Source organism: Phanerochaete carnosa (assembly GCF_000300595.1).
Source record: "Phanerochaete carnosa HHB-10118-sp unplaced genomic scaffold PHACAscaffold_10, whole genome shotgun sequence".
Classification (NCBI taxonomy): domain Eukaryota; kingdom Fungi; phylum Basidiomycota; class Agaricomycetes; order Polyporales; family Phanerochaetaceae; genus Phanerochaete; species Phanerochaete carnosa.
In genome coordinates this window covers 2153706-2171159 of record NW_006767637.1, presented here as the reverse complement: position 1 = coordinate 2171159, position 17454 = coordinate 2153706, and the positions used below count along the sequence as shown (strand labels likewise).

The 17454-nt window shown below is 53.6% G+C and overlaps 5 protein-coding genes across 5 annotated transcripts; 2 read left to right on the top strand and 3 right to left on the bottom strand.

Annotated features, from left to right (window-relative positions):
• Position 1: 1 nt before the first annotated feature.
• PHACADRAFT_213278 (uncharacterized protein) lies at positions 2-942 on the bottom strand. The gene has a single exon (XM_007400532.1). It carries the CDS (start codon positions 898-900, stop codon positions 142-144), a length of 759 nt encoding a protein of 252 aa, XP_007400594.1. The 5' UTR covers positions 901-942; the 3' UTR covers positions 2-141.
• Positions 943-1163: 221 nt separating this feature from the next.
• On the bottom strand, positions 1164-2954 carry PHACADRAFT_166015 (uncharacterized protein; the record flags this gene model as incomplete). The annotated part of the gene is made up of 10 exons (XM_007400531.1): positions 1164-1244; positions 1297-1490; positions 1539-1675; positions 1727-1817; positions 1871-2043; positions 2118-2151; positions 2215-2389; positions 2442-2537; positions 2587-2718; positions 2772-2954. The coding sequence occupies 10 exons, from the start codon at positions 2952-2954 to the stop codon at positions 1164-1166; spliced, it is 1296 nt and encodes a 431-aa protein (XP_007400593.1).
• Positions 2955-4410: 1456 nt separating this feature from the next.
• On the top strand, positions 4411-6450 carry PHACADRAFT_152212 (uncharacterized protein; the record flags this gene model as incomplete). Its single annotated transcript, XM_007400530.1, has 7 exons — positions 4411-4671; positions 4737-4976; positions 5038-5417; positions 5584-5638; positions 5698-5950; positions 6008-6151; positions 6213-6450. 7 exons carry the CDS (start codon positions 4411-4413, stop codon positions 6368-6370), a joined length of 1491 nt encoding a protein of 496 aa, XP_007400592.1. The 3' UTR covers positions 6371-6450.
• A 7741-nt stretch (positions 6451-14191) lies between these two features.
• PHACADRAFT_152211 (uncharacterized protein) lies at positions 14192-15540 on the top strand. The gene is made up of 2 exons (XM_007400529.1): positions 14192-14729; positions 14793-15540. Exons 1-2 carry the CDS (start codon positions 14218-14220, stop codon positions 14938-14940), a joined length of 660 nt encoding a protein of 219 aa, XP_007400591.1. The 5' UTR covers positions 14192-14217; the 3' UTR covers positions 14941-15540.
• Positions 15541-16435: 895 nt separating this feature from the next.
• Positions 16436-17446, bottom strand: PHACADRAFT_102898 (uncharacterized protein; the record flags this gene model as incomplete). The annotated part of the gene is made up of 1 exon (XM_007400528.1): positions 16436-17446. A coding segment is annotated over one exon (1011 nt), but the record flags the coding sequence as incomplete, so codon positions are not given.
• Between the last annotated feature and the right edge of the window lie 8 nt (positions 17447-17454).

Sequence of the window (17454 nt, the reverse complement as noted above, 5' to 3'; positions counted from 1 at the left end):
TGTTAGAGGTTGAAGCGAACAATTGCCAGAAAACTGAAACAGGTACATGGGCGGAGGCGCATCAAAAATGATCTGATGCGCCCTCGTCGTATCCCGAGCCGCCACTCAGTATTGGTCGGTAACTACAGTAAGTTCCACAGATCAAAAGGAAACGCCGAGATGACAGCCCTCAAGTCCCAGCCTCTCTACCCATTCTAGCTCATCGAGTCCTTCAAGATCATCGTCACTTCCCGGTAAATCGTAGGGGTCCTGTCCGTCATACCCTTCCTCCTGGTCCGGAAACTCAATTGGCTCCTCCACGCGGGGTATTGGCTCCGGAGCCGGTCCATGTCTCCACGACTCCCAACTTTTGCCTTCGTTCAGCATGACCGGCTCAGGCGGGAGCTCCACAGCCAGAGGCACACCAAAGCTCCTGCGGCGCCTCAGGCTCCCGCTGGTGACGCCGCCGAAATGCGCCAGCGCGCGCTCGCAACCGTGCTCGTGCTGCGCGAGGAGGAGCTGTCGGCCATGCTCACGTACCGTGTCGTAGTTCGGGCCCCATTCGGGCAGGAGCCGGTGGAAGCGGTTCGTCGCGCGGTCGTGCAGGATGTGCCAGGCGAGGTCGACGACGAAGTGGCAGGCCTCGCGTGGCGCGTTCGCGTTCTGACCCGCGTCCTGGCCTGCGCCTGTTGCGTGCTCCACGCGTTCCCAGAACATGAGCCACAGGTACGGCCGCGCGGGAGGTGTGCGGAGGGCGTAGTGGAGGACTGCCCAGTGGCGGTGGCCGTCCAGCGCGCGCGGTGGCGAGGCGGCGCATTGCTTGTAGGTCGCAATTGCGATTTGGGTCACGATGTTGAGGAGGTTTGCCTCGTCGGCGTGCTGGATGTCGAATCGGATGCAAGTCTCTGGGTCGTCGAACATGATGCAGGCCCAAGGTAGCGCAGGGGAACAGACGAGATGAGGGTTTGATGAGAGAACCTACACAGCGCACGGACAACGGACCCGTCGAACCCGAGCGAACAAAGGACAGCCTTGATGTGACCAATGCAACAAGCATTTCTGAATTTGGAAAGAATGTCACAAAGCGAGGTGCATTTTGAGACCTGACTGAAACAATGATCGATATCCGTACATGCAATGCACGACGTTCGCCGCCCTACTAAACCAGCTTCTCGACTATGCTCTCACCACTTTGCCTTCAAATCCCTAGACGACAAGATGCGCGAAACGTAGAGAAAAGCACTTCCAGCGACAATCGTGACACCCTGTATTACAAGATTAGCACGTTGCATCTTAGACAGCATCGACGGCGCGTACCGCAAATACAGCGATATGGTGATATTCGTCACGGGTGCCAGCCTTGACGAATGCACCACCGATGGGCGTGCCGACGAGGGTGGCAATCGCCGTGGGCAGGGAGAACGTCCCGATACGTGCACCAAGACGTTCAACCGGAGATATTTGACCAACTGCGGCGGAGATGACGGAGATGAAGATGCCCGAGAAGAATCCTGCGAATAGAATTAGCGGAGACGGGTAGTAAGAGGTGGAGAGCTTACCGTAGGCGCAAGCGAAGATGACCAAAGGCACTGGGCCCTGAGACGGGAGCCAGAGCGCCAGGCAGAGGACACCGGAGAGCAGGGTGCTTGGGCAGAGGATGTTCAGACGCCCATAACGATCCGCGAGCTGTCCCCCGCTGTTCTGAAGGTTAGACACGGCTGGTAAAACGGGAGACGAAGTGACATACATGATACGTCCGAAGAACGACAGCCCGTTGATCATAGACAGCAGATAGACGTGAATCGAGGGCGAGACGCCGTACTGAATCGCGTATGGTTCTGCAATAGCAGGGTTGAATGGCTGTTAAATAGCTAGTTGGCGCAATACGCACCAATGTAATAGTAAGGCGAATACAACCCCAAGTTGACCAAGACCGATCCTATGGCAAGTGTGAGGTACCGAGGGTCCTTGAATCCACCAAAATCGACGAGCTGTTGAGGCTTGGGCAGCGGCTTCCTAGGCAGTCTGGTGCGGGAGATGAGTATCGCGACAGCGTAACAGAATCTGTGGAATGCAGATAAGTATCAGTGTTCGTCTACTAACAGCGGGAGAAATCTCGCAAATGGTATCATACTCACAGCGTAAGTAAAGCAGCAACTCTTACCGTCCACGCTACAGCGAAAGGAAGATCGTCTCAGACACTGGTGATAATGGAACGATCCTTGGTGCTCCTACCGAAACCGATCGTCCTGAAGAGCCGCGAGACCATGATAGGGAGGCAGACGCCGCCGACACTGCTTCCCGCGGCGACAATACCCATCGCGAGAGCGCGTTTGGCCTTGAAGTACTGACCGACGACCGCCAGGGCTGGGTAAGTCCCGAAACCTACCACGATTCCGAAGAGAACGCCCTGCGCAGTCTCTATCAGCGGGTAATCTTGATAAGCGCACAACACTACACACTTGGGAGAGGAACTGCTGCCAGATTTGCTGGGGATGGGTGAAAGACAGAGCGACTAGCGACAGCACACTGCCCAGAGCGCCGGTGGGATAGAGGTACTAGGAAAAGGTTAGCAGCTGCTCACACCACTCACGATGTGCTGCTTGCCTTGAGTCCGAGCGCATCGAACAGAGGACCAGTGATAATGCCGAAGACGTAAAGTAGCGTGATCTGCAGCGCTCCAATGAATGCAATCACCATAGCGGTGTAGTTTGACAGGTAGTCATCAAGGTAGAAGGTCTTCAAGCGTGGTTAGCAAGCATGTACTCCTAGTGGAAAATACGGCAGCTCACCTGGAAGGCACCGAAACTGTTGATGACCCCAAATGAAGCGAAGTACACCAAAAACGAGCCTGCAACAGCGAGCCAGCCGTGCAGGCCGCCTTCAGGGTATTCAACCTCGGCCGTGACCACAGGGGACTTATTGATCTCTATTTCATTCGCCGAGGCAGTAGACAACGTATCGGTCTGCGACATGTTCGGCGACAAGGCGAGAGGTTGCTAGAAGTAGGGGGAGTGACGGGAGAGACCAAGGTCTGGGGCGCTCAGCTCATGGCGCCAAGACTTTAAATTGATGCGCTGCTGATCCGCGATCGCATTGTGGCGCTCGGCTCTTTGTCAAGCGGCGGGCTCGAGTCCGAAGCTGCGAAGTCGCCGTCCTGCCCAACGTTGCTCGAGATAAAATCCTTCAAAGATCGATTAAGCAGCTCTCTGGGAGGGTAGTAAAGCTGTAGAGGGGTTGACACAACCGGTTTGCAGTCAGCACAATCTGAATCAGGGTGTGCCAGAGCATTCACAGAGAAGACAAGGCGAGACAGAACAGGAGGGCATGTCTCAGTCCGAGGCCGATCAGGCCGTGGGTGTTACATGTGCGGTAAATTTCGTTATATTGGTTCCACATGCATACTCTAGGTGGCGAATGCAGTTTTTACTTGCATAATCATTCAAAAGTTGGGCAAACAAGAGCCTGTGTTTAACCAGTTTCATCCGAGAGAGCTCGGATATAGAACTTCCTTTTGTACTGACCTCTTTTATCCGATTTTGCGCTATTTTGTGTTCTAATTTCCCCACTGTGAAAAATTGGTCCCTTTTTCCGAGTTTTGGCCGGGTTTCCTAGTAATAAAAAAACCGCGCTTACCAGGGGTAGATTGATCCCAAACGGCATATCAAACAGGGTATGTCGGCTACATTCTGCCTCCATTCCGCCAGATTGACTCTTCACTAGGGTTGCTCCCTGCATGCGATGCCTACCGGAGTGTCAACAAACCTCAAATATCAGGTGACGTGTCACGACGCCTTGGCTAATGCTCCGTAGTTTAACGTTTAACCGTCTCGTTTATTAGCTCTAAAATACGCTACTAGACGATGCCCGCTGCGGTGGCCGTTGATGTCGCTTGGCTACCATTTCATTTCGGGAGTCGTCCCCACCTCCACACACGTAAAACATCCTAAGGAGCCCGACTATGATCTCTGTGAAGTGCAGAATGTCGGTCGAGCTTTCTGGGGCTTTATCGCTCGTGGCTAGCCGGTGACAAACAGGTGGCATGACCGCCTCCGATGTCGGCCCTAGGAACTCCCCTTTCGCAGCAGCAATCTGCGCAATTTGCGCAGGAAACGTGCGCATTGCTCTGCAGCAACAGCTCCGTTGGCCTCTAGCCTAAACTTGAGCAGCCCGGGCGCGGCTAGGTGCCGGTCGGAGCCTCTTCGATTTAATGTGACGAAGCCTCCCAGCTCGGAGATTGGGGCACTGCGGGCGACACAACGATTCTCAGCGATAGGCACATCAAACGGGGCGCATGTCCCAACGGCGGCTGCGATCCTTGTCGCCGGCCCTTCACATGTCTCGCACCCACCAGGCGCCCGCAAAGTTGCAATATAAAATCTTGCCAAGAACATAGGCGGAAGAAAAAGAAAACCATTCCTCTTATTCGTCATGTCTGGCACAATCGTTAACTTGGGGCTCGACCTGCGTGAGTGGTTGAGTCCCGCACGGGTCGTCCTATGTGCTTCTGCTCTCCTCATCGCCCGCGTCGTGCTCTTCGTGTACGCCTACATCAAGGCGCGTCGCCAGTTCCCCGGCCCGCCGGTCACCAATATCTGGAAGGGCAACCTGGACGAGACGATGACCGAGGACGTGCACGACAAGTGGCGGCGCTGGCACCGCCAGTACGGGCCCATCTACCAAACCGTGCGTGTCCCGCTCCCCGCCCTCCCCGCCCTCCCCCCACTCTCTCATGCAGCAGCTAACAAAGACCACAGTGGAACGGTCTCTTCTCGCGCGTGATCTACGTCGGCGACCCGCGTCTGATCCGCAAGATCGCGAACGAGAACTGGCCCAAGTTCCCCGCGCAGTACGCCGGCTTCCGGCCGCTCAGCGGCAGCGCGCTCTTCGCGCAGATGGACCAGGCGCGGTGGAAGACGCAGCGGCGCGGGCTCGCGCCGGCCTTCCAGCCGCGCACCGTGCACGCCCAGTACCCCGCGCTGCACAAGTACCTCCTCGTGCGTCCCCTCATCCCCCATCTCCTCCCGATTGGGCCCGTGGCTGACGCTGCGGTCCCAGCAATTCGCAGACACGATCGACCGCTCGGCCGCGGCGCGCGGCCGAGCAGTCGACCTCGCGCAGCTGCACGTGCTGCTCACGCTCGACTTTGTCGGCGAGGTCGCGTTCGGGGCCGAGCTGCGCGCCGTGCGCGACGGCGCGGCGTGCCGCATCCTCCAGATCTTCCACGCCGTCCTGCCCGAGCTCATGAAGTGCGGGCTCTTCCCGCTGCGCGCCAAGGTGCCCGTGTTCGAGAGCACGCGCGCCATGCACCGCGCGATCGCGGAGCTGCGTGGTATGGCGCGCGCTGCTGTCGAGGACGCCCGTCGGGCGCACGAGGATTCGCAGGAGAAGGACTGTGGAGCGGAGAAGGGCAAAAAGATCTTTGAGATTCTCGCGCAGTAGGCGTCCGTCTTGTTGTTTTCTGCCTTTGGAGCTGATCGCGCGCTGCAGGGAACGAGGGCCGGATGGGAAGTACCTCTTTTCTGAGGAGGAGCTGGTGGACAACTACGGTGAGATGATTTTCGGTTCTACATGACGTATGATGCTCATGTTTCGTATCCTAAGTCACGTTCCTCGTCGCCGGCGGCGATCCCACGGCACACACGATGACTTTTGCCGTGTACGAAATTGTGCGCCTCACCGCGTTCCTTCTACATGACCAATCCCGCTGACGAAAAGGGGCATCGCCAGCTCCGCAACCCCGCGATCCACAGGAAGCTCCGGGACGAGCTCGACGCGCTGCTTCCCGCGGACTGCGTCGTGCCGAGCATCGAGCAGGTGTCGCGCCTGCCGTACCTGCGCCTCGTGATCAAAGAGACGCTGCGCTACAACGGGCCCGGCTTCGGCACGTTCCGGTACACGCCCGCCGACGTCGAGATCGAAGGCGTCGTGCTCCCGGCGAACACGACGCTCGCACTGTGGAACCCGCAAGGTGCGTGACACTTCTTTTTTGCTGGCGTGCGCGAGGCTGACGCCTGGTGGGGCGCAGTGCACCGGTGTCCGAACGTCTGGGGCGCCGACGCGGACACGTTCCGCCCCGAGCGGTGGATGTCCACGCAGGGCGAGGGGAACGAAAAGGCGGCCCTGCCGGGATCGTATTTCCCGTTCTCATATGGCCCGCGCAAGTGCATGGGTGCGTGTCTTTTTTGTTTTGTTTGGGCGCCGTCGTGTCTCATCGGCGTTGTGTCTGGCAGGAGAGGGCCTGGCGATGCTCGAGATGTCCCTGACGCTCGCGACGCTCTTCAAGCGGTACGATCTCGAGCTAGAACCAGGCTTCGAGATGGACTTCCAACCGTCTTTCACGCTCTGTTCGCGCAACGGCCTTCCGGTGTATGCTCGCCTGCGAAAGTAGCTGGGTGGACGCTCGGCATTTGATACTCGGATACCCCACATACACTGTACCTATTTCATGCAACTGTATTTGTTTCACTGAATGAAATCTTCCTGGGCTGCTACAACTCCACAAAAGCATTGCTCATCATGGCAAGGACGACGGAAAATTTTCGTGTGTGTTATAGAAGACCGTTGTGTTGCAACAGCTCTGCGAGCGCCTGGTGAGGGCGATAAAGGTCGCAGCCGCTGTGAAGTGCGCTCTGCGCTCGGTCTGGTACGCTCATCGTGGCAATCAGTAGAGCGCCCGTATTAATTTTTTCCAGGTGGCGAGGCGGGCTCGCATCACATTGTCACATTGAGCGGGCTGAGGCACGCAGCACGGTTATTTCGTGACAGCCTTGTCCATGTGGAGCAGGGCGGTCGGAGGCCGATCGGATGCGCGCCGCACGAGAGCGCACACTTTGTGTGCATTCTCGAGGCAATGTTCATCCATATGCAAATTGTGGGAACACTTGGATTTTCAACTGTCAACACCGACTCGGAGTTCGGAGACAGGGCCTGCTCGTGACCGGCCAACACTAGCAGCGGTACCCCAGAAAGCTCAAACAGCATCTGCAGGGAATTAAGCTGGGTTCTCTTGGTTATTTTCTCTTACGAGAGGTCGCTGATACGAATTGATAACGTTGAGGGATTGTCACGCTGGTGCGCGCAGTTGTCATCCGCAGCGCTTGTAGGAGCTCATTGACACAAAAAATGACGAGCTGTTGTACATAGTATCGTACGGGATCTCCGCGTTTGTAGATAGTTCTCTCTCCTAGTACTCGATGTTGATATCCTCTACAGTCACAGGAGAGCGTTGTCATATGCTATTGGGTCCGTGAAGCTGATTGCAGCAAACCCTGGGACCAATCGTGTTGTAACGACCAGATCAGGGGTAGAGTTTGCCAAAGAAAGGAATTTTTGAAAAGAATCAAAACGCTATTTTAATACAGTTCTAGAGATAGTATAACAGCCCAAAGAGTGATTGCTTCTCTTCGGTCTGACGCCCGGAAAGGGATCGTCGATCTAACTGTTATCGCTTTTCCGACGCCTGGCCGCAACCGGTTGCCACGTCGTACTCAGGAATATCCGCTTGCCTGCTGCAAAGCGTGTAACGCTGCCTATGGTAGGGCAGGGTATGCTTCTAATTGGACGGAGCTCTGTCTAGCCGCCTAAGGGCTAGTGATTACAGAGGGGATTTCAGGGTGTGATGTGGTAAAAGTTGTGCAAATGCACGGAGAAGGGTTCCAGGGGTCCAGGTTTTGATGCGGTAGAATTCGGTAGGGTTAGGAGTTAGGGTGAGAGTCGGATGTGTGTATAGAGTGGATCGTCGTGTGGAGATGGGTGATGGTTGGAGTGGGAGTGATGAGGATCGTCGTAAGGCAGTTGGTGGAGACTCGAGCTAATGTCAGCAACCTACAATCCAACTGGACTGGGCTACGACGAAGCTGAGGAGACAGACGAGAGGAAAATAGGTGAGGAAAGACCAGCTCGAGTCTGGCTTGTTATTGAGCAGTACGAGCTCCTTATATACATGTCAGACTGAGTATATAGAATATCCTACGAATATACGGAGGTGTATAGAAAGTAAAAGAATACCATGGAATCCGGGAGAACCACCCGGAATGCGTAATATTCATGACACTCTTCTGCACTGCGGCGGCGTCGTGCTGCTGGACACGCCAGCTGTCGCCACACCCCGGTGTCGCGTTGTGTGGTGTACTACTGCCTTTGTCGGTGCCCCTACGTGCCCGCACTCTCCACATAATAGTACTCGTTGCCCACGGTGCGAAGAGGGATTACGCAGAGAACTAGTAACAAGGGTAAACACCGGAGAACCTTCTGAGTCCCTCGCAAACCCCGAACCCACAGCATCTACCTTAGAACCCAGAGGAAGACGCGACACCCTCGATTCAGTCACCGAACATCTCCGATCAATTGCCCTCGGAGAATCCGAAGTACCGCCAGAGGGACCACCAGACCCTGTAGAAGAAGCCGTAGAGGATTCTGAAGCATCGAATCTGCCTTCTCGACGTTCTCCCACTCCACCTTCGTCTCCATCTGATCCCGGCCCGATGGCCAAGAACTAAGACAATGCCGCGCTCATAAATGGAAGCGCAATGAAGCGCAATGCCTTCGATGGCACGAAGTCCAAGTATATCGCTTGGAAGACACAAATGAAACTCTACGTAGTTACGCAAAGGAAGCGACTACCTGAGCAATTCGACAGGGTCTTAATGATCTTGTCCTACATGAAAGGAGGCCATGCTGGCGAATACGTCGCCACATACATGAAAAAATACGACACTGATGAAGACACAGTGATCCAGACCACAACGGAACTATGGGCAGATTTAGATAAGCATTTCCTAATCGACGAGCAGGCCGAAGCCTACGACCGATTGCAAGCAATGCAGATGGGGACGTTATCGGCACAGGAGTTCTTCTCGAAATTCGAGTTATGCGCCTTCCAGGCGAACATTCACAATTTCGAAGCGCACTTCCAGGAACTCAAGTTGCCCCCAGAAAAAGCACTCCGGGCCGACATCATTCAGCTTCTTTACAATTCGTCGGAAGAACTCCCCACTACATATGCACTCTACAAACAACGGGTCGCACGCATCAACCTGAATCAGCAGCAGTACCATCGGCGGAACCCACAGTCCCAGCGGCAAGGACAGTTTCAACCTTGGCAGCAGCAGGCACAAAGTGCACCACGGGCACAGGCTAACACAGCCGCACCCACTGCAAGCGCCCCAGTCCAAACACGCCGCGACGGGACAGGCGTCACATTCGGCGGCAGAGGCCAGCCAATGGAGCTAGATCAGGCACGACGCTTGGGTCTTTGCTTCCGATGCAGAGAAAAGGGACATTTTTCGCGTAATTGCCCCAATCGGCAACAAGCCCAGCAAGTACGAGCTGCAGAAACCACAGTAGCTCCCACCGCCAATACGTTTACACCACTAGCATCACTCAACGAAGCTCCTGCCGCGATGGCAGAACCGTTTGATTGGAAAGCGGCAATTCGCGAAGAAATTCGCGCGGCCATGAAGGGTTTTGCAAGCGGTCAGCCAGGCACGTAGCTGAGTTGACCGAACATAATTTTACAAACTATCTGTGTTCTTGGTTCGGTGTACCTATGTATATACCAGAAAAAGGGGCGTCCGCAGAGCGGCGCGGAGAGGCACAACCCTCTTGCTTAATTCCCCCGAATAAAAAATTACTGCCTACACCAGAACATCAGACCGAATCTATGCAGTGGCAGCGCCACACACCTTGGACAGCAGCTTGGATCCGCCAATGGATAATCAGCAAAGAAGCCTCGGCGCTTAGATTGCTGACTGAATGGGTACACTCAAAGAAGAGTGTTGACGCCTCTGAAGCCTGTATGAACCAAATTAGGCAGATGAAAGAAGAAGAAGCTATAGACTTCTTGAATGAATTAAGGAAGCAGCCTCGGTTCATCTGAGGAAGGAAGGGGACACAGATGAACGTTCCCATGATCATAACCACCCTGGACACGCAGCAACGCTTATCAGTCAAAGCACTATTAGACACAGGATGTACTGGATCTTCCATTGATGTGCAGTTTGTCCGCGATAACAACATCGCTACAAAGAAACTGCCATCACCGATCCCTGTCTATAATGCAGATGGCACACATAACGCCAGCGGCGCTATCACCGACTTTGTCGAATTAAGGGTGGAAATTCAGGATCATATAGAACGACTTCTGTTTGCAGTTACTAATCTAGGGAAGACTCCAATCTTCCTTGGATATGAGTGGTTACAGATTCATAATCCGTCTATCGATTGGCAGGAACAAGTCATTCAGTTTGATCAGTGCCCGATTGCCTGCAAATATGCTGCCCGATTAATTGATATTGATGCTGATCAGGAAGAGCCCAGCGATCCGGAGGCTCGCCTAGAAGAAGGGAATAGAATCTTCATCCTAGACCACGAAACATACTTTGCAATGGGAGCAGCACGTATTTGTACCACAGCCACGGACCTGGCAATCAAAGAAAGCCTGAAACACAAAGCCAAGACCTTTGAAAATACCGTCCCAAGTCACTATCACGATTACTCTGACGTATTTAGCAAAGAAGACTTCGACTCTTTACCACAAAGACGACCGTGGGACCATGCAATTGAACTTACACCAGGCGCGCAACCGATCAGTTGCAAAGTTTATCCTATCTCTGTAAACGAACAGAAAGAACTTGATGAGTTCATAGAAGAGAACCTCCGAACCGGGAGAATCTGACCATCAAAATCTCCGTGGGCTTCTCTGTTCTTCTTTGTCAGGAAAAAAGATGGACGACTCCGACCTGTACAAGATTATCGAAAGCTGAACGAGCTGACGATTAAAAACCGCTAGCCACTTCCTTTGATACAGGAACTAGTGGACAAATTGAAGCAGGCGTGGTACTTTACAAAACTAGACGTCTGATGGGGATACAACAACATCCGCATCAAAGAAGGAGACAAAGAAAAGGCAGCATTCTTAACGAATCGAGGATTATTCGAGCCACTTGTCATGTTTTTTGGTCTTACCAATTCTCCGGCTACATTCCAAACTATGATGAATGACATATTTCGAGATCTCATCAGTCAAGGACACGTGGTAGTCTATCTGGACGACATCATGATCTTCACTCAAGATCTAAAAGAACACCGTCGGATCACGCGGCAAGTTCTTCAGATCTTAAGAGAACACAAACTCTATCTGAAACCGGAAAAGTGTGAGTTCGAGAAAGCAGAGATAGAATACCTCGGGATGATAGTAGGAAAAGGAGTCGTTCGCATGGACCCTGTCAAGATAGAAGGAGTTGTCAATTGGCCACGGCCCGAGTGCAAACGAGATATCCAGGCGTTTCTCGGATTTACCAACTTCTACCGAAGATTCATCCGAGACTATGGCAAAATAGCAAAACCACTCAGCTCACTAACAGGCAATGCTACTTTCGAATGGACTATCGATCAAGAAGTAGCCTTTACGAGCCTGAAGGATGCCCTCTGCACAGCGCCAGTACTAGCTATACCCAACGACAACGATCCATACCAAGTAGAATGCGACGCTTCGGACTTTGCCGTAGGAGCCGAATTAGCTCAGAAGCAAGATGGCAAATGGAAACCCGTTGCTTACCTGTCTAAAGCTATGACAGCTGCTGAAAGAAATTACGAGATTTACGACAAAGAACTTCTCGCGATCATGACTAGTCTTGATGAGTGGCGTCAGTACCTCATGGGCGCCATACATCTGTTTGAAATATGGACAGATCACAAGAATCTAGAATACTTCCGGAAACCACAGAAGCTCAACCGGCGACAGGCCCGATGGGTAACCGAGTTAGCTGAATACCAATACTCGTTGCATCACAAGCCCAATAAATCTAATGGCAAAGCAGACGGATTATCTCGCCAAAAGAGGCACAATGCAGGAAAGGAGGACAATTCAGATATCGTGTTACTAAAATCAGAACATTTCCGTGCCCTAATTCATAGTACCGTATTTAGTTTAGCAGGAATCGACCAGGACTGGATTACAGAAATTAAAAAATACAAAAAGAACCAGGATTCGCTAGTTACCGTAGCTTTACAGAACAAGGACAATGACTGGAACAAAGATAGTACCAGACTCGTGACATGGAAGAACCGTATCTACGTGCCAGTAAATAGAAAACTCCGTGAGCAGATCATTGCTCGTCACCATGATACCCCATTGGCTGGACACCCTGGTCAATACAAGACACATGAAATGGTCACGCGTAACTACTGGTGGCTCCGAATTCAAGAAGATATCAGGAAATACGTGGCCAGATGCGAGAAGTGCCAGAAGACCAAAGTTCATACAACACGACCTACCGGACTTCTATTCCCGAATGAAATTCCTTCGCGACCCTGGGAGGTAATCTCCATAGACAAGATAGGTGTACTACCGGAATCCTTCGGGTACAACGCTATCCTTGTAATTGTCTGTATGTACTCTAAACAGATAATTATGATATCAAGTACCATTGAGCTCAACGCCGAAGGATGGGCAAAAGCACTCCGAGACAACGTCGTTGCACATCATGGATTACCCTGAAAGATCATCAGCGATAGGGGAACTGAATTCAAGAATCAGTTCATCTCCGAATTGTACCGATCTCTTGGAATCGAAGCTAATCCTTCAACCGCGTATCACCCCCAGACAGACGGACAAACGGAACGCATTAATCGAGAGATAGAACAATATCTCCAATTGTTTATCAATTACCGACAAGCGGATTGGGCCGAATGGTTGCCACTCGCGGCCTTTTCTTATAACAATAAAGTCCATTCGTCTACCGGGTATACTCCGTTCTTTGTCAATAAAGGGTATCACCCTTATGAGGGAACCCAACCAGTACGAGAAGGATTAAGCGAGAACGTCCAACAGTTTGTCAACAGAATGGATTGAGTATGCGAAGACACTAGCGCGGCCATCAGTCTAGCCCAGGAAACCATGAAGCGCTTCTACGACAGGAAGAGGAAGAGCGGACCGGAGCACAAAGTAGGAGATAAAGTTTGGCTAGAAGGGATAAACATCCGAACCGACAGGCCAATGAAAAAGCTCGACGATAAGCGATACAGACCCTTCAAGGTCAAACACAAAATCGGTGCTTCTGCCTATGAGTTGGAACTCCCGCGTCAATGGAAACAACATCCCATTTTCAATGAAAGCCTTCTTAGTCCTTTCCGAGAACCCACATATCCCTCGCAACGACGAGAGCCGATAATCCCTGACCTCGTAAATGGCGAGGAAGAATGGAAAGTCGAAGACATTCTTGACTCCCGTCGTGATCGAAACGGAAACCTGGAGTATCAGGTGCTCTGGAAGAACAGCCCCTACGGCGATCGCCGTTCCTGGGAATTACGGGCGAACTTGACCAACTGTCAAGAACTCCTTCAGAAATTCCATGCTAGACGTCCCGACAAACCCGCGCCTATGACGATTCAAATTCCCCCTTTATTAACAAGACCCGTTCACATACTCACGCATGATACCACTCTCTTGGTACAACAAATGGGTGGAATTCTCCCGAAGCAAGGGACTGAAGAGTTGGCGGGGTTTGATCTTTACTCGGCTGAAAGCATTCGGATACCGGCATGGGATCGTAAGATTGTCGGCACCGGCATAGCAATACATGCCCCTCACAGAACCTACGCATGAATTGCGCCACGAAGTGGATTAGCGGTCAAAGGGATAGATGTCGGCGCTGGAGTAGTAGACCGAGATTACACCGGAGAAGTGCACGTAGTGTTGATCAACTCCACCAATCAACCTTTTCAGGTACGCGCCGGCGATCGAATTGCACAAGTCATTTTGGAACGCATTGCGTCATGTAATATCGAGGAGGTGTCAAGTTTAACGGAAACTCAACGAGGATCAGGAGGCTTTGGATCGACTGGTAAATAATCGTGAGGACACGATTCTAGACGGGGGGGTAATGTCATGAATATTACGCATTCCGGGTGGTTCTCCCGGATTCCATGGTATTCTTTTACTTTCTATACACCTCCGTATATTCGTAGGATATTCTATATACTCAGTCTGACATGTATATAAGGAGCTCGTACTGCTCAATAACAAGCCAGACTCGAGCTGGTCTTTCCTCACCTATTTTCCTCTCGTCTGTCTCCTCAGCTTCGTCGTAGCCCAGTCCAGTTGGATTGTAGGTTGCTGACAAAGAGCAAGGCCGAGAGCAAGCACTACAAAGCGAGCGTCTATCGACATCAAAACCGCCGTTCTCCGCTTGTCCCAACTTTTCGTTCGAAGAGCCCCTCGGACGCTGCCCTGGCATGGCTTCTGACGCTGCGAGCAGCCCTCAGTTCAATGCTTTCAAGGACGCTCTCGCCCGTCGCGTCATCTCTAGACCTGGCTTCGACGACGGCTCAAGCGACCCCGGCGAGCTCGACGACTTCGCGTCCTACCTCGCCGCCGAGGTCTGGCCGACACTTCCAGAGCCTCTGCGGAACGCGACATACCAGACCCGAGACTCTGTGCCTGCCGCGGATGACCTCTCTCTGGACAGCACCCCGACGACCTTCGTCGACAGCCTGACCTCGTGCGGCATGTGCGACGACGTGGACAGCGCGCTCTCGTTCCTGCGCAAGATTCTGGAAGACTATGTCTCCGAAGCGTGCGCGCCGCCGCCCGTGTGGTCCAGGACGCGGACGACAGAGTGTGAGATCTGCGAGCGCGAGGTCCCGCTGACGTACCACCACCTCATCCCGCGCGAGGTGCACGCAAAGGCGCTCAAGAAGAAGTGGCACCCGGAGGAGATGCTCAACTCGGTCGCATGGCTCTGCAGGTGCGTTCTGTTGTCTTCTTCTTCATGCATGTCTCCGCTGATGCGATGCATACGGTGGGGCAGGCCGTGCCATTCGACCGTCCACCGCGTCGCGAGCAACGAAGAGCTTGCAAAGAGCTGGTACACTGTGGACACTTTGCTTGAAAGAGAAGACATTCAGCGCTGGAGAGCTTACGCCTCGAAGCAGCGATGGGGTGTGCGAAGAGGCTAGATGCTTGCTAGCTCGCGGCGACCGATCTTGGCACTCCAAGACTCGTACCAGCAGATCAAACATAATACCCTTTCCATGCTCCTTTGAAGTTGCATCCTGGTGATGTCGCTACAATGAATCGCCGCCATGAACGACCTTGTCCTCCAACGCTCGCAACGTCCCCAGTCCCTTGGTCGTCTCCGCACCCAAACACCTGCACTGGCGCACTTTCGCGCCACGCTCAGGCCTCCAGCAACTCCAGAGGGTCCGGAAATCTGGGAAGCCGCGCCTCGATGACCGGTGGGAGCAGCGCTGGGAAGGTGCGCGCGCCCCTCGCAGGGAGACCGACGCGCCTGCCAGCGTCCGCAGAGCGCCATGTCGCTCGTGTTTCTCTGCATCACCCGACGCCCCCCCTCCCCCCAGGCCATCGACTTCCGTCCGCCTTGCGCAAGAGTACGACGCTCTTTCGAAGTGAGAGTTTGACGAAGAGGCTCTGCTGTCCCCGTGCCGTCCCCGAGTCTTGCGCCCCCTTTTCTGGCGGGACGAACTAGTCCCGTCGCAGGTGATGTGCCACTGCCGGATACATGTATTCGGAGCGGGAAATATAAATCATATTGAAACAGACTCGATGAGTTCTTCTTTGCGCTCGAACGAAACTTCAGACCAGCCGAGACCGCAGTTGCCCGTTTCCTCCTTGGCTCTGGGCGCCTGATGCTAGGCGCCGACCGTAGGCCGCTTCTCTTCTCTACTCTGTTCGTGCACGCTCCGAATGCACACTTGATTTGAGCCGTATGCATTCGATGCTTCAGTTATCGTCCACTGCAGTGCAGAGCCTGTCTGCTGAAAGAGCGGCGCTGCGAGCCCGAACTCGCAGCGTCGCCGCCAGGCTATCGCTTCAACTTGGGTCATACGACCGGAAGGCCTGCGCTACCTCGTGCAGAGAATAATAGAGTGGCAAGCTGCCGCCTGCCGCCTGCCCCCGTTCAGCAGCTTCGGCCAGTGGTGTGTTCTCCCAGTCTCGCTATCCACACCTCGACGTACACGAAGTCTGTATTGTACTGCCGGCTGAGTACTCGAGTACTCAAGCTGAAGGCTTGATGTTCAAATGCTTCTTTCCCCATGGTCGCAGATTACTATTCTGATGCGAGCCCTCTGACACTTGCCACGCAGCATGGTGCCGTCTTTTTGTCGCCGCGGCGCACATCCGATGCCTTCAAAGCTTACGTATGTCACGTCAGAGAACGTCTTAACAATTCACGAAAGATTGGATGGCGGTCATTTCTGGTGAGTTGTGTTCTGCGGTATTTTCCTCGCGTCGGCTGAGCATAGCAGCCCATGCGTCAGCCTCACAAGCCTTGCCGTCGTGTGCCATCAGTGCACCGCCGGCGAGACCTGGCATGCGTGGTCGTCGCCCCGACTGTCCTCTGATGCCTGGATTAAATTCTACCCCACGCCGGATGTCTGACTGTTCCACGCAACACAGCGCAATGGGTTGAGCTCAGCAAACTGCTAGACACTATCGCAATCGCACTACATCCTGGATATTACATAGACGGAGAGGCTCATGAGAGCCTGGGGTCCTCGAGAAATGCGACAGGATAGTCTGACTGTCGGGTAAAAAAACAACTTCCTGTAGTACTGCGTCATCCCAAAATCCTTCGCTCTTTCCGACGAACGTCCGAGACTTCGCGTTATACACCTCGAGACTACCGCGATCATCTGCAAAAACAACGTAATCTCCGTTCGGAGAGTATGCAACACGATGGGGCACGTATGACAGCTCGAAGGTGTGGCGTGGCTGGCCCGTCCGCGAGTCGAAAGCGAGGGCCATTTGGTCCCCCTGGCAAACCGCCAGCACCTCGGCACCGTCTGGGGAGAATGCTACAGGGCTTGTCGGCTTTCTCTCGTCGTCGATTGTAAGAAGCTTTTGGCCGGTTACCGCGTCCCAAACCGTCACGCTATTCCTGAGGTATATAGCTCCGGTGACTATGCGATCCCCTTGGCGGGACATTGAGAAGCCGGCTGGGTCATGCCCACTGTGGCGCAATGTAGCGATATGCTTATAGGACTGCATGTCGTAAAGGAAACAGGAGAACCTTGCAGGAAGGCATAGACGCGAGCTATCTGGCGAGAAGGTGACCTGGTACACGTGCTCATCGAGATCGGGGGTATACAGACATGCGCCGGTTGAGGTGTCCCAAATCTTCACAGATCCTGCCGTGTCAGCTGTGGCAATGAGTGCGCCGTTGGGGGAGTACGTAGAGTTTAACACCCGCGAATGACGTCCGATGAGATGTCGGAGTACACAGCCATGTTGAACATCCCAGACGATCGAGGTCTCGTCGAAGTAAGACCCTAGTAAGACGATAGCGGGGCCGTTGGGGGAAAATGACAAGGATACAACAGCATTTCCATGGTGCTCATTACGGAGGCATTGAACCAGCAGACCATCGGGGAGCCGCCATACAAAGATATCACTGGCACTGGAGTCGAATGATGCTGCGAGAAGCTTTCCGTCAGTCGACAGCGCATAGC